This window comes from Salvelinus fontinalis, chromosome 32 (assembly GCF_029448725.1).
Source record: "Salvelinus fontinalis isolate EN_2023a chromosome 32, ASM2944872v1, whole genome shotgun sequence".
NCBI classification, from domain to species: domain Eukaryota; kingdom Metazoa; phylum Chordata; class Actinopteri; order Salmoniformes; family Salmonidae; genus Salvelinus; species Salvelinus fontinalis.
Genome location: NC_074696.1, coordinates 13665671 through 13681561, shown reverse-complemented (window position 1 = coordinate 13681561; position 15891 = coordinate 13665671). Strand labels below are relative to the sequence as shown.

The following is a 15891-nucleotide window of genomic DNA, read 5'->3' as shown; positions in this document are numbered from 1 at the left end:
CTATTGACACTTAAAGATGACCTTTTAGCTTGATGTTGATGCTACCTCTGCTAAGTCTGCCATGTTGATGCTACCTCTGCTAAGTCTGTCATGTTGATGCTACCTCTGCTAAGTCTGTCATGTTGATGCTACCTCTGCTAAGTCTGCCGTGTTGATGCTACCTCTGCTAAGTCTGCCGTGTTGTCTCAATCTAAAGTTGGCTTGCGTACCTTTCTAGTTTTCTTCCCTCGTCAGGTTATGAGTTCTAGGCTAATAGTTCAGTGGTGCCTTTTTTAAACCTCTGAATCTCTCAACTTCCCCTCCACCTCTCCATCCCCTCCCGCTCTTTATAGTACTCGACAGGCGTGCACTAAAGCGTGCCAGGGTCTCTCTCCCCCCTCCAACAATCGCCAGGCGTGTACATTTACCCATAACCCCCTGGGGGACTAAGAGCGTAATGTGAACGGACACCAACTCTTAGATGTTGGGAGCGCAGCTCTGACTGAAGCCAATAATGTCAGTCGGAGTCCCACATGGCACACTATTCCCTAAGTGCACTATTTTTGACCGGGGCTCATAGGGTTACCCATAGGACTCTGGTCAAAAGTAGTGCACTAAATAGGGAATATGGTACTGTTTGGGACTTGGACTCCGTTCAAGAGCCTTTTGACCAAACGTGCCACTCGCTGTTTCCTTAATTCTAATGATCATATATAGGCCAGTGTGTAGAGATGGGAGGATGTCATTGGAGTGTGGGTGTCGCTCTTACTAAATGGAGTTGATCCAGTGATATGTAAGGATCTATTTGATTGTAGAGGGCTGTAGTCTCTAAGCGGGCCACTCTACTTGAACTAGATGGGTCTTTCACACTATGGTGTCAACTCTAACCGTGCACTTTGAGTGTGGTTGGGATGGTAGTTAAGTAAGTATGCTCAAATTCATACTCCCCAGGGGCCTCATGTATAAATGTTCTGTGTGCACAAAATATGCCCCAAAACATGTGTACATAAAGTAGGCATTTATAAAAACTGAACTTGACGTGAGATTGTGCTTTTCCTCCCGCAAACTTTAGACCATGCTTACACACAGTTTGTAGTTTCTAAAGTTTTGTATTGCAAATATAGAAAAGTAACCTAGTAGTCTTGTGCATGGATATATGATGACTTATTCATAACAAAAAAAACGGTAGCTAAATTTAATAATGATGCAATTAATGGCTGTTAGTGAGATGAAAGAGAATCAATTTATTTTCTTTGCATTACAAAATAATTTGAAATCTGTTCATTGCAGAATAAATTCCTCATCTTTTCTGACTGATGGTTTCAATACTCGCGAAATAGCCTATAGGCCAACAACAAGTTAGGATAGGCTACCATTCGTCTCTTTTAATTGGACTCACTTTACAGTAGTAAATAGAAAAGCTACCGGTATGTTTAAGTATTTTGCTCAATGCAAGCCAATCGGAAGTGCTAGAACAGTCGGTTCACCTTTCCATTGACGTTTGTAGACTACGTCTGAATAGCCTACTGGGACGTAAAATTCATCGAGTAGAGTACAAACACAATACATGTGATAACCATTGCAGAATAAATTCCTCACCTTTTCTGACCATGATGAGTCCCGAAGTAGCCGTACAACAAATTACCATGTCTGTCTCTAATTTTAATTGGGCCTATTAGATATTATAATTTAACATTTTTGCTCCATGCATCCGAAAGGGAGCGCGGTTTATAACATACAGGTGAACGGACAGTTGATATTTTGCATTGAAGTGTGTAGACTACCACTATAAGTAGGCCTGCTGTAGTTTAAAAAAAGTCTGAGTAAACAAATATTTCAGAATTTGTGGGCAGTGCAGCATATTTAGGTTTGGAGAAAGTAAATGCAAAACATTTATTGATTTCAAACGATCTGTTTACAGGTCAAAAATAATGAGCATTTTTTTTTCTGTTTTAGAAACGGTCAGATGGCCTACAGCAAATGTCTTGGCCTAATTCCAATACTTCTGAAATATACAGCTAAAAGGGTGTTATTGTCACCATACAAGGTGAATGATGGGCATTATTCAGGCAGAGGTTAAATGCTCTTCATGCTTGTACAGTTTTACGACAGGTCTGTTCTATAACGGGAAACATGCGTAAATATTTCGTTTTTTTATTGCATTTTTTACAATTGTCTTAAACCACCACCCATTTCAAAACTGTCAAACAAGTCAGTTGGATGTTTGGCTGGCTAGCTAATTAGCAGCTGGCTAGCTGGATGTTTTGATTTCAAGGTTGAGCGGAGAAGCAAGAGCTAAGAGAGGACACCTGAGATGACAGAGGATGAGTGCAGATGCTCGGGAGTGTCCTACAAGGTTACTTTGGGCAATTGTCGACGTACGGTGAGCATAGTTACCCGGGGCCAGACCTGTCTGACCCTGTCCCTGACCAAGGCTCCTGAGTCTTTTACCTGGCTGTGACCGACTGATGCTCCCTCCATCCACACAGACATGTATCACACCATGTCACATGATTCATTTGTTTATTTAATTATTGTTTATTTATTTAGATCGATTACACGTCAGCTCTTAGCTGACAATGTGGTACACCTTGACGATAAACTATACCTTAATGTAGTATTCATGAAGCCTTCAAAACACTTGTCATAGGAAACACACAATTCTCTTGACATTAAACCTCAGCTCTAACAACCCTTTAACACTAACCCCCACCCCCCACCCACCAGCATGGCAGAGCTGTACAATGCTACAGTGGTACCTCCCTCCCTCTCAGGTGACCTGTTCTGTATTGAGCTAAATACCAAAGGGCAGTGGCTCTATATTGGACTCTGTCTCAGGTGTACCAGCTCACCTGTCAGCTAGCGTTCCCACAACTGCAGAGGGCTAATGCATGTTTGATAAGGCCAGTGTGATATACACACACACACACACACACACACACACACACACACAGGTCTGCAGTCGCCCGCCCAGCCCTAACTCATGCATTAGCAATGAGACAGGGTCACACTCCATGGGTCACCACAACACCAGTAACACAACTCAGAACAGCAGAGGGAAGAGTCCCCACAACACCAGTAACACAACTCAGAACAGCAGAGTGATGAGGATACATGGTTATACATGGTCACTGGCTGGATAACAATGCAGTGACTGCAGTCTTCACTTACTGCTATCTGCGTCCCACACATCAGATTAACCGTGATGGGATTTAGAATAACCTATTAGCCTGCTGAATGAAGTGGTTAATGCCATCACTGTGCATTTGAATGGCTTCCTGAATCTTATTTATTCAACCTATATTCATCCAGGCAAGTCAGTTAAAGATGCACTATGCAGAAATCGCTCCACCATTTCCTGGTTGCTAAAATTCAAAAATGTGCCTAATTTCAATTTGTGACAAAAAAAATGTGTGTTGTAAAGTCTTTGTACCATCTAAACCGCTGCGAAATATATTTTCTATAACCAAAAATATTGTATTTTCAGCTGTTTTGAAGCTGGTGTCCAGAAGTAAAAGACTACATTTAAATCCGGGAAGCATAGAAATAGTGCACATAGAACACGTCTACCGCTTCTTAGACTGATGCGAATGACCGATCTATAAATTGCATTTCTATGTGAATTTGGTCAGGTCGCCAAAAAAGTTACATATTGCAGATTTAAGAACTAATTATCACATACCATGACAACCTGACAAGTATTGGGTTGGTTGATGATTTTTGAGTGTGCAGTAGGTTGTTGTTGGAGTGAATAGGGGTAGAGTTTTATCGAGAACACGCTTGGTAAGGCAGTACTATCGGTTACTCTCACTGTTGTTTAGGTGTAGTAGTGAGCTCATAGTCTCTATAGGCTTCCTATTGTCACTGGGCCATTCATTGGTGAAGCACTGTCCTGGATATGAAAATAAAACTGATACTTTTTATAGCCCGTCTCTTTCTCACTCTGGCCCAGATTAACACACACACACACACTGACAGGCAGGAGGGAGTCTTTTAGCCTGTATACCACAAGCTATCTGTCTTAGTTTTTGGATATGGAGCTACAGATTGTTCCTCGTTTAGACCAAGCTCTCGCATCGTGTTCCCAGAGGACTGCTAGGTAAATGGAGGTTCCTCTCTCTCTCCGGATCTTTCCCCCTCAGGAACCCGCTGCATATCGGTTGTTTACTTGGGAAAAGCAAAGTGACTCCATCTGGTGTTTCAGTATCCCAGCAAGCGAACACTTTCCCCTTCATCGTTATCATGTGCACAAGATCTGGGGTGTGTTCATTCAACAAAAAAAAACAAGTTTTTTTTATTGGACAAGTTCAGGCCGTCCTGCCATGTTTCAGTCCGTTTTCTGATGATTGGTGCCTAATGAATGCCACCCTGACCTTTTCTGTTTCTCCACTTAATTCAGTTTAGTCTGCATTCACCCTCGTACTGTAGAGTTGTGGGCCTCTGGCACGTCCCAAACGACACTATAGCAGTTTTCCCCACCTCCAGTCCTCCAGTACCCTAAACAGCACACATTTCTGTTGTAGTCCCCCAGACAAACTCACCTGATTCAACTCACTGAGGGCTTGATGATTAGTTGACAAGTTGAATCAGATGTGGTTGTCCTGGGCTACAGCAGAAAGGAGGACTGGAGTTGGGAAACATTTCCTTACACCACTACCTTTGACCAGAGCCCTATGGGGCCTGCTTAAAAAGTAGTGCATTAAAAGGGGAATAGGGTGTCATTGGGACGCACTCTACTGTACGTCTATGGCCTTTCTAACACTGCCTTCAACAGAGCTATTGTTTGTAGCTTTTATGAAAGGCCATTTCTGTAACAGTGTGGTGAGGCTCTTTGTATTGCTCACACCTCCCTGTCAATACTACACAGACCAACTTTCCACCATCTTTCCCCTTGGTTATGAGTATTAAAGCCAGTTTTATTAATTACGGACAATATTTCATCCTAAAATGGTTGACCTCATTTGTTTAAATGGCAACAGATTCTTAACGCCATATTAATGACTTTTAGTGGAAACTATGACGGCTTTCTGCGTATTGTAATGCCACCTACTGTATGAACGGCAGGGTATCAGTTGTTTGAAAGTCCTTCCAAGAGAAAAGGTTTTTGAATTTGGGATTCAAGCATTACATGAGTTTCCACATCATAACTAATTAGGTTATGTTGGTACACTGTGCTTTTGTTGAAATGTTTTTTGTTGTGCATTTTTTGTGGTGTAATATCCATTTTAATCAGTTCCTATGTTTGACCAACAGAGAGCAGCAGAGTTCTCTGTCGCGCTGTTTGTCTCTGTCTGTCTCGCTGTCTTTCTGTCTCTGTTTATCATACTGTTATGTTCATATCATAGACACTGTCAAATAAAGTATTTTTGACATTGGAGATAATAAATTGCTAACTGTGATGTGATATTGATGCCTGTGTTTCCTTGTCGTTGTGTTTTCCAGAGGTTTTCAGAGGAGGAGCTCTGAAGAGTATGGACTCTACTCCAGTGACTGAACTAAAGGGTCAGTTGAAGGAGCCTTAGAATGGGATCACTTCTCACTTCCTCACCTGTCCAAAAGTGCACTTCAATATCTACCTCTCAGTGACTCTGTGACTCCTAGGCCTATAGGGACTGCTGACTTCTTATCACTGGTGTTGATCTGAGTCAGCTTTAATCAATGAAACACCTTGCTCAGTAGACGTCTGCCCACATAGGTAAACATGGAGTTCTCCGTGGTTTGACCTTGCTTTGAGGTCTTTAGCAGTTAGCGACATCAGCTTTCCCCACACACTCCCGAAGACCAGAGATGAGTGTGTCTCAGCCCGGGGAACGTGTCCCCGTCGGGGGCATGAATGGCTCCGCAATGAGGCTCCCCCTCCTCCGCACCGGTGACCAAAATGGCAATGCTTTCCCTGTCTCCTCTTCCTCCTCCTCTTCCTCCCCAGACTCCCTGCAAAGTCTGAGCAGCCTGGACGTCGACATGGAATGCGTGATGTCGACCCGAATCAAAATGGCCGCTGTCTCACCCGCTGCGGAACTGCCTCAGACAGAGGTCTCGGAATCCAACGACAACTCGGTGTCCGTCTACGTGGACGCTAATGAGGACTCCTGGAATGACAACCTGACCCTCGCCATGAGCATTGCTGGGATACGAGAGCATAGCAACGGTAGCCAAGGCGATCTCCATGACAACGTTAGCAGTGTGGCGAGCAACAGCGGTGGGAGAAGGGACTCTTCTCCGGACTCGGCGGCCACGGAGATCCCCGGTGACGATGTTGATGATGAGGAAGGGTCGTTCTTGTCGGTGAGCTCGGACATGGTGATGAGGAGAATCAGCCTGAGCGACTCGGAGCGGCTCCCCAGCAGCGGGGTGTCCATCCTGGAGGACTCGGACACGGCCTCCCCCTCCACAACGGCTCCCATCCAGGCTTCACTCTCCGCCCAATTGCCTGACCTCTGTAAGGGCCTCGAGGGGAGGAAGAGTCCTCATGCTGGAACCGTCACCATGGAACTCCAGAACCTCCAGACCGGAGCTAGCAGCTCACCAGGTCTGCCCGATAGAGAGGCGCTTCAGGTGGTGGTGGATCTGCCCAAGGAGGCCTGCACTCTGGATGTTCTCCCCATGGTGGAGGCAGCGGACACCGAGCCTGGTGTGGCACTAGAGGTTCTTCTCAGTGAGACTATAGTGTCTCCAGATTCTGAAGGCTTCACTGTAATCTCCCAGACCTCTACCTCAGTACAAGTCTCCAAGGGTGTGAATTTGGCAGTGTCCCCCTTTACCGTTCCCCAGTCTCCAAACAAAGGGTCCAAAGGTGCAAACCCCGCCTTCCGCAAGACCAAGGAACACCCGTGTGCAACTCGGGTCAAACTGAACGCCGCCATCGCCAAGACGGCGGTCGCCACGACATCCAAACCTGGTAGGACCGACATCAAGAGGTTCCCCAAACCCGACCTGAAGAACGTCAAGTCTAAGGTCATGTCCAGGCCTGCCTCTACAACCAGAACAGCCAATCAGACACAGGGAAAAACTGCTCCGGCCAATGAAAAGAAAGCGCCAGACGGAGTCAAAAGACAAAGGTTGTCTTTGGGTCAAACCAAAGTAGCTTCGCTGAAGCCGAGCCCCAAACCCAGCCCCAATCAAAACGCAGAGCCCAGAGTCTCTAACCAATCCGAGAAGAGGAGGATGGGCACTTTAGCCAATGGCATTCGCTCCACCTCCAGCAGCTCTCTGGGTTCAGAGTTGGCTGTGGATGGGCACCAGAGGACCCTAACCCCAAATGGAGAAGAGGGTACTACAGGAGGGTGTACTACAGAGGACACTGCAGGGGGTGAGACACCTGTAGAACAAAGGAGAAGCAACGGCACAGTAAGTAGCACACACTGTGTGTGGGGGGGGGGGGGGGGGGGTTGTTCTATTACGCCCCTGTTTGAATAGTTTGAGAATCTTTCCTTCGTTCCTCCCTCTCTTCCTTGTAATAATCACTGATCTGCATGTCACATGATATAAGACCACACACCAGACTGGCCTCACCCAATTCAACTTGGCCAGATCAGTGATTTCCTCCAAGAAGTTAGGAAAGATGTATTTTTAGTACCCGCAACAGTCAGTTAGTGAACTAAGATTTCCAGTCACCAGGAACATACTGTACTTTATCAGGATGATATGACGCATGTATAGAACAAGCCCAAGGCTGGTTTCATCTCTAAACGGTGGGAGCAGTGGTTTTAGGTGAGGGAGTGGCAGTGGTTTGTTGTTGGTATTTTGCCTTTAAAACCATTGACAGGTTTCTTCCTGTGTTTGTGAGTGGCGTGATTGAGTAGTTCCTCAGGCAAGTCTGGCTGCGAGCATGTCATCACATGATTTAGCTATGTTGTTATTCAGGCTAAAGTAATCCATGGCTAAAGGAGGGCTTTGGGTTTAAATGTCAACTATTATCATTCACTGCAGTATACTGCCAAACATTGAACACAGACCAGTTTTCGGGTTCTGTTGAATGACAACATGAAATGCAGCGACCCCAAGCATCTTTTGGAATGTCTTGACATCTGCGGGTGTGTGTGACACGTCGGTTGTTGAATGTTCCGCCACATTCTGTTCTCAGTTTGAAACAGTCCTCCCGACCAGATTTCTTCTCAGACACTTCTCATATGAAGGCAAAGGCCATTTGTCAAACTGTTCTGAACAGCGTCAGAATAGTCTGAACATTTATAGTAGTCAAGTCTTTTCTTTGAAAACTCGCCTGCAAACTCACTCCATATGTGCCCTGTGTTTACAGAAGACGAAAGAGGGGGAGGAAAGAGGGGGAGGAAAGAGGGGGAGGAAATAAAGAGGGAGGGAATAAAGAGGGAGCGAGAAACTGGTCCCAGCAGTGAATCCCAGAGGGAATGTAATACAATAGCAACTTTTTTACCTCAGAGTTCCAGCCTACTCCTATTTCCTCTCTCTCTCTCCTCCCCCTCCTTCTCACTCCTCCTGCCTGTGTGCGTCTACTTCCACATTTCTGCCTACGACTCTGGAATGGCCAACACCATGGTCTCGGTGCGCAGCTCCGAGCTGGGCCCCATGGGCTGGGACGCGGTAACTAAACGACAGCTCTTTCTCCAGAAGGTCTCCTCCAAGCTGGGGCCCTCATCGGTCAGACAGCTGCCCCAGGTCAAGGGCAGGGGGGCCGGGGGAGCGAGCAACACCGGGGGACCCTCCCTGTCTCCCACCTCTCCAGCTCCAGTAGGAGGGAGTTTTGGCTCCAGGCTGCCCCCTCCCGCTCCTCCTTCGACGGGGAAGGACGGCCAGACCACTGGGAGTGTGTCTCCACCGAGAGGACGACCAAGTCAGCCAGCTGGTGACTACACACACACACACACACACACGTCTTTCTGTGTGTCAGCAACTTGATAAAGTGTATAAATGACAAAGTGTAGAAAACAGACGTTGCTGTGTGTGTAGAGACTTGAAACTGTGTGTGTGAGTGAGGTGTGTGTGTGAGTGAGGTGTAGTGGAATGTGAAAGGCATTCTCAGCTCTGCAGTGTCAGCCTGCTCATTTCCTGCTGCTGCTGCAGAGATGAGGGCACTTAAACACACTCTGGTTTGGGTGAACAAGACACACACTGGTACGCATCACACACACACACGCACGCTCCATACGCGCGCGCACACACACACACACACGAACACACGAACACACACACACACACACACACACACACACACACACACGAACAAGACAACCAGACAGAAACAAACACATGGAGCAACAGAGAGATTGTGTGTGTGGACGTGTTTAACCAGAAGTCCCCACAAGAATAGTAAACAAACAAAAACAACCCACAAGGTCAAATGCTATTTCTATGGGGTTTAAGGTTAGAATTAGTGTTAGGGTTAGAATTAGTGTTAGAGTTAGAATTAGAGGTTGACTGATTAATCTGTCCTGATTTCAAGATTCCATAACAATCGGTAATCAGCATTTTTAGATGCCGATTATGGCCGATTACATTGCTCTCCATGAGGAGACTGTGTGGCAGGCTGACCACCTGTTACGCGAGTGCAGCAAGGAGCCAAGGTAAGTTGCTAGCTAGCATTAAACTTATCTTATAAAAAACAATCAATTTTAACATAATCACTAGTTAACTACACATGGTTGATGATATTACTAGTTTAACTAGCTTGTTCTGTGTTGCAAATAATCAATGTGGTGCCTGATAATTTATCATCGAATCACAGCCTACTTCGCCAAATGGGTGGTGATTTAACAAACACGTTTGCGAAAAAAGCACTGTCGTTGCACCAATGTACCTAACCATAAACATCAATGCCTTTCTTTAAAATCAATACACTGTAGTATATTTTTTCAAACCTGCATATTTAGTTTAAAGAAATTCATGTTAGTAGGCAATATTAACTTGGGAAATTGTCACATCTCTTGCGTTCTGTGCAAGCAGAGTCAGGGTATGGCTCGTTACGAACTGTGTGAAGACCATTTCTTCCTAACAAAGACCGTAATTAATTTGCCAGAATTGTACATAATTATGACATAACATTGAAGGTTGTGCAATGTAACAGCAATATTTAGACTTATGGATGCCACCCGTTCGATAAAATACGTAACAGTTCCGTATTTCACTAAAATAATAAACGTTTTGTTTTCGAAATGATCGTTTCTGGATTTGACCATATTAATGACCAAAGGCTCGTATTTCTGTGTGTTTATTATATTATAACTAAGTTTATGATTTGATAGAGAAGTCTGACTGAGCGGTGGTAGGCAGAAGCAGGCTCGTAAGCGTTCATTCAAACAGCACTTTCCTGCGTTTGCCAGCAGCTCTTCGCAATGCTTGAAGCAGAGTGCTGTTTATGACTTCAAGCCTATCAACTCCCGAGATTAGACTGGCAATACTATAGTGCCTATAAGAACATCCAATAGTCAAAGGTATATGAAATACATATGGTATAGAGAGAAATAGTCCTATAATTACTATAATAACTACAACCTAAAACTTCTTAACTGGGATTATTGAAGACTCATGTTAAAAGGAACCACCAGCTTTCATATGTTCTCATGTTCTGAGCAAGAAACTTAAAAGTTTTTTACATGGCACATATTGCACTTTTACTTTCTTCTCCAACACTGTTTTGCATTATTTAAACCAAATTGAACATTTCATAATTTATTTGAGACTTATGTATTATATTAAGTTAAAATAAAAGTGTTCATTCAGTATTGTTGAATGAGTAATTGTCATTATTACAAATATATATAAATCGGCTGATTTTTAATCGGTATCTGCTTTATTTGGTCCTCCAATAATCAGTATCGGCGTTGAAAAATCATAATCAGTCGACCTCCAGTTAGAATTAAGTTTAGGGTTAGGAGCTATGGTTAGTTTTAGGGATAGAAGCTAGTGTTAGCTTTAGGGTTAAGGTACGGGTTAGGGGTTAGGGGTTAAAGAAAATAGGATTTTGAATGGGACTGAATTGTATGTCTTCACAAGGTTAGCTGTACAAGGTAGTGTGTGTGTCGATCTCCAGACTGTGTGTTTCTGCTTGGATCTGTCTCAGTTCTGCGCAGAGTTACATAAGATAACTCGCTCTCTATTTTCATCTCACTCTCTCTCTCATCATGTTCCCTCACCACATGTAACCTACTGCATCTTTTAAAAGCCATTTAAAATGCGAGACACTGACTGTGTGCTGTGCGTGTGACCATGCGTGTCTGCGGTCGAATTTTACTCTAACTTCCCTCTGTGTGTCCTCGGAGGAAGTTGAAAAGTATTTGCAACCCTCTCTCTCTCGATCTCTCTCTCTCGCTCTCTCTCTTTTTGGGTCTTTTTCTCCTTCTTCCTTCTTTCGGGTCCTCTCTTCCTTCTGCCAGAGGGGTTGGATCTAATGTTTGATTCTCTCGGTCCCCAGACACACAAGGCTTTTCTTGTGTGAGGAAATTGAGACTACTGTTAGTGTGACGTGGGTCATTGGGAGGAAGTCCCAAATGCCACCCTATTCCCTATATTTTGCACTGCACTGCAAAAGCCATATGAGCCCTGGTAAAAAGTAGTCCACAACATAGGGAATAGGGTGTCTTTTGGGACTTAGTCTTAGTTACGCGAGACATCAACATGTTCTCTTCCATCTAGTCTTCAGACGTAGAAAATGTACGCCTTTCCTACGCACTTCTCAGTGTTTGGTATTCAGACATACCTTATTCAGTCACGTAACGCACTCTGCATTTTCATTCAATGGGGTTTTCAGTACATTTATCTTAAGCCATCCCTTTAAATACGGTGTACCTTTGATTTAGAGTTCTGTTGACCGACTCACTAGAATATATGGAGAGAACAGGTTCAGAATATTAGGGATCAATGAAAGAAAGCCATCTAAATTAATGCATTTTCATCTCTGTTTTACATTTACATTTTAGTCATTCAACAGACGCTCTTATCCAGAGTGACTTACAGGAGCAATTAGGGTTAAGTGCCTTGCTCAAGGGCACAGGGCACATCGGCATATTTTTCACGTAGTCGGGACATGGATTCGAACCAGCGACCTTTCGGCTAATGGCCCAACGCTCTTAATCCACCCAGTTTTAGCACCAATTGGCAGATTTAAAAATAGTCTGATTTTGTCAATTATGTAGGTTAAGAAAGTATTTGAGTCATAAAACCGGTTTGGAGAGCCTTTAATGAAATATACTATGGTTTGATTCATCCTGAAAATTGCCACCTTCAGTTTGCCAACCCATGGTAAGGTTGCAAGATTAGTGGCCATAGAATTATAACAGGGAGAAAAATGTACAATAGTAGGCTATACCCTCACCTATTACCTGCACTAACCATCAGGTTCTAACTGTTACGGCTTGGTCTGCACTCTGCTCCATAACAATTTAGTTAGCCTACATGTAAAAACAAATTACATAAACTGATACTAATGATCCTCAGCAACCATACGGACGTGACGGCGTTTACAGAGGAAGCAAATGAATGTAAACGAAACAATGGAATGATAATATAGGCTATACCACCTGAAGGTAACTAACAGTAAATTGGCGGTTGAATATGTGTGGTTATTCGGTCTACTGACAGTTGATACTGATAGTGGCTAATATGTAACACGATAGAAAAGGAAACAGAGAAAGTCGGGGTAGCCTATAATTAAGACATTCGAGAGTAACCATCCCTGAAAGTTAAAATGCGGTACAATTAAAATTCGGAATAATGCCAAAGCATTTCATAAACTTTACTGTGGGAAAGTTGATTTGTTGATAATGCTTCAGGTTACTGCCAAATGACTGGTTTAACGTTTGTCTCCCGCGACTATAATGTAAAATGGATCTAAAACAAGTCATTTATATTTACAATCCCCTGATCCAAACGGAGGACTCATTTACCTAGCTCTTATCGATCGCTCTTATCAAGTTGTAAATGACATGGAGAATGGTGTTATTTCTGTCTGAAAAAATTATTTTTTTTTCCACTTGGAACGGGTAGGTAGACATTCATGGTTTCCTTGCAGGTAAAGATGGACAAATTATGAGGGAATTAAGTCAAGGTCAGAATACAGCATATCTGTAGACACACCTCCACCACACCTTCATTAATACGGTGTATCTGTAGACACACCTCCACCACACCTTCATTAATACGGTGTATCTGTAGACACACCTCCTCCACACCTTCATTAATACGGTGTATCTGTAGACACACCTCCTCCACACCTTCATTAATACGGTGTATCTGTAGACACACCTCCTCCACACCTTCATTAATACGGTGTATCTGTAGACACACCTCCTCCACACCTTCATTAATACGGTGTATCTGTAGACACACCTCCTCCACACCTTCATTAATACGGTGTATCTGTAGACACACCTCCTCCACACCTTCATTAATACGGTGTATCTGTAGACACACCTCCTCCACACCTTCATTAATACGGTGTATCTGTAGACACACCTCCTCCACACCTTCATTAATACGGTGTATCTATAGACACACCTCCACCACACCTTCATTAATACGGTGTATCTGTAGACACACCTCCTCCACACCTTCATTAATACGGTGTATCTGTAGACACACCTCCTCCACACCTTCATTAATACGGTGTATCTGTAGACACACCTCCACCACACCTTCATTAATACGGTGTATCTGTAGACACCTCCACCACACCTTCATTAATACGGTGTATCTGTAGACACACCTCCTCCACACCTTCATTAATACGGTGTATCTGTAGACACACCTCCTCCACACCTTCATTAATACGGTGTATCTGTAGACACACCTCCACCACACCTTCATGAATACGGTGTATCTATAGACACACCTCCTCCACACCTTCATTAATACAGTGAATCTGTAGACACACCTCCTCCACACCTTCATTAATTCAAGCTCCAGCCCCATTGAATAGCAGGTGAATAGAATGCTATTCTCATGCTTAAGGTCAATATATGCATGGAGAGAAAAGTGCATTAAAAAAAGGAATTGCGTTCCATTTACACACGCTTAACCCGGGTCGGAATTCCCCCACAATAGCCTGTCTGTAATTTAACTATTTGTTTCCATAACCACTAGGCTGCAGTGTGTGATTTGGGACAGTTGGGATTCCGGGGTGGATTGGATTTGAGGGTGTGTGTGGAAGAATGAATCTATCAGAAAACCAGATCTGCGTCTTGTCAGAAAAGGTCAAATTCTGAGCGGACCATAGTTTGCTTGTTTTTGAAAAACGGTGCCAAATTTGACCCCGAACTCTGGCCATGTTGAAAAGGCGTCTTTGAGAATTACATTCAGAAACCTTCTCCACCCAAATAAGAGTTCAAAGGCTGTCTGTTACTCAATCACCATCATTTGTTTCAAATCCAATGAAATGTTATTGGTCACATATACGTGTTAAGCAGATGTTATTGCGGGCGGATCGAAATGCTTGTGTTTCTAGCTCTGACATTACTTGTTAGATAGTGCAGTAATATCTAACAATTTCGCAACAATACACAAATCTAAGTAAAGGAATGGAATTAAGAATATATCAATATATGGACGAGCAATGTCAGAGCGGCATAGACTAAAATACAGTAGAATAGTATAGAATACAGTGTATATACATATGAGATGAGTAATACAAAATATGTAAACATTATTAAAGTAACTAGTGTTCAATTTATGGCCAGTGATTTCAAGTCTATGTATATAGGCAGCAGCCTCTAATGTCCTAGTGATGGCTATTTAACAGTCTGATGGCCTTGAGATAGAAGCTGTTTTTCAGTCTCTCAGTCCCAGCTTTGATGCACCTGTGTACTGACCTCGCCTTCTGAATGATAACGGGGTGAACAGGCAGTGGCTCGGGTGCTTGTTGTCCTTCCTATGGCATCAGGTGCTGTAGGTGTCCTGGAGGGCAGGTAGTGAGCCCCCGGGGGTGCGTTGGGCAGCCCGCACCACCCCCTGGAGTGCCCTGTGATTGCAGGCGGTGCAGTTCAAATCAAACTTTGTCACATGCGCCGAATACAAGTGTAGACCTTACTGTGAAATGCTGACTTACAAGCCCTTAACCAACAGTGCAGTTCAAGAGGAGTTAAGAAAATATTTACTGAATAAACTAAAGTTAAATAAAAATGAATAAAAAATAGGTAAAATGTAAAAATTAAATAACACAATAACAACAATAACGACTCTATATACAGGGGGTACCGAGTCAGTGTGCGGGGGTACAGGTTAGAGGTTATTTGTACATGTAGGTAGGGGTGAAGTGACTGCTGCTACTCGCTGTTTATTATCTATGCATAGTGTACAAAACAAATGGGGGGGTCAATGTAATAGTTTGGTTGCCATTTGATTAATTGTTCAGCAGTCTTATGGCTTGGGGGTAGAAGCTGTTAAGGAGCCTTTTGGTCCTAGACTTGGCGCTCCGATACCGCTTGTCGTTCGGTAGCAGAGAAAACAGTCTATGACTTGGGTGACTGGAGTCTCTAACAATTTTATGGGCTTTCCTCTGACACCGCCTATTATATAGGTCCTGGATTGCAGGAAACTTGGCCCCAGTGATGTTCTGGGCCGTTCGCACTAGCCTCTGTAGCACCTTACGTTCAGATGCTGAGCAGTTGCCATACCAGGCGGTGACGCAACTGGTCAGGATACTCTCGATGGTGCAACTGTAGAACTTTTTGAGGATCTGGGGACCCATGCCAAATCTTTTCAGTCTCCTGAGGGGAAAAGGTTTTGTCATGCCCTCTTTACAGCTGTCTTGGTGTGTTTGGACCATGATAGTTTGTTTGTGATGTGGACACCAAGGAACTTGAAACTCTCGACCCGCTCCACTACAGCCCCATCGATGTTCATGGGGGCCTGTTCAGCCCGCCTTTTCCTGTAGTCCACGATCAGCTCCTTTTGTCTTGCTCACATTGAGGGAGAGGTTGTTGTCCTGGCACCACACTGCCAGTT

General features: G+C 44.0%; 1 protein-coding gene across 6 annotated transcripts in view; it reads left to right on the top strand.

Annotated features, from left to right (window-relative positions):
- Window positions 1-15891, top strand: part of mtus1b (microtubule associated tumor suppressor 1b) — an 83305-nt gene that overhangs the window by 19205 nt on the left and 48209 nt on the right. For 4 of the 6 annotated variants that reach the window (XM_055893490.1, XM_055893491.1, XM_055893492.1 and 1 more), the window contains exons 2-3: window positions 5422-7326; window positions 8566-8800. In XM_055893490.1, the coding sequence (XP_055749465.1) occupies window positions 5767-7326; window positions 8566-8800 (1795 nt within the window). In that variant the 5' untranslated portion in view covers window positions 5422-5766. Of the gene's footprint in view, window positions 1-5421; window positions 7327-8441; window positions 8801-15891 lie in introns of those variants that run through there. The other 2 variants (XM_055893493.1, XM_055893494.1) reach the window with 2 other exon arrangements.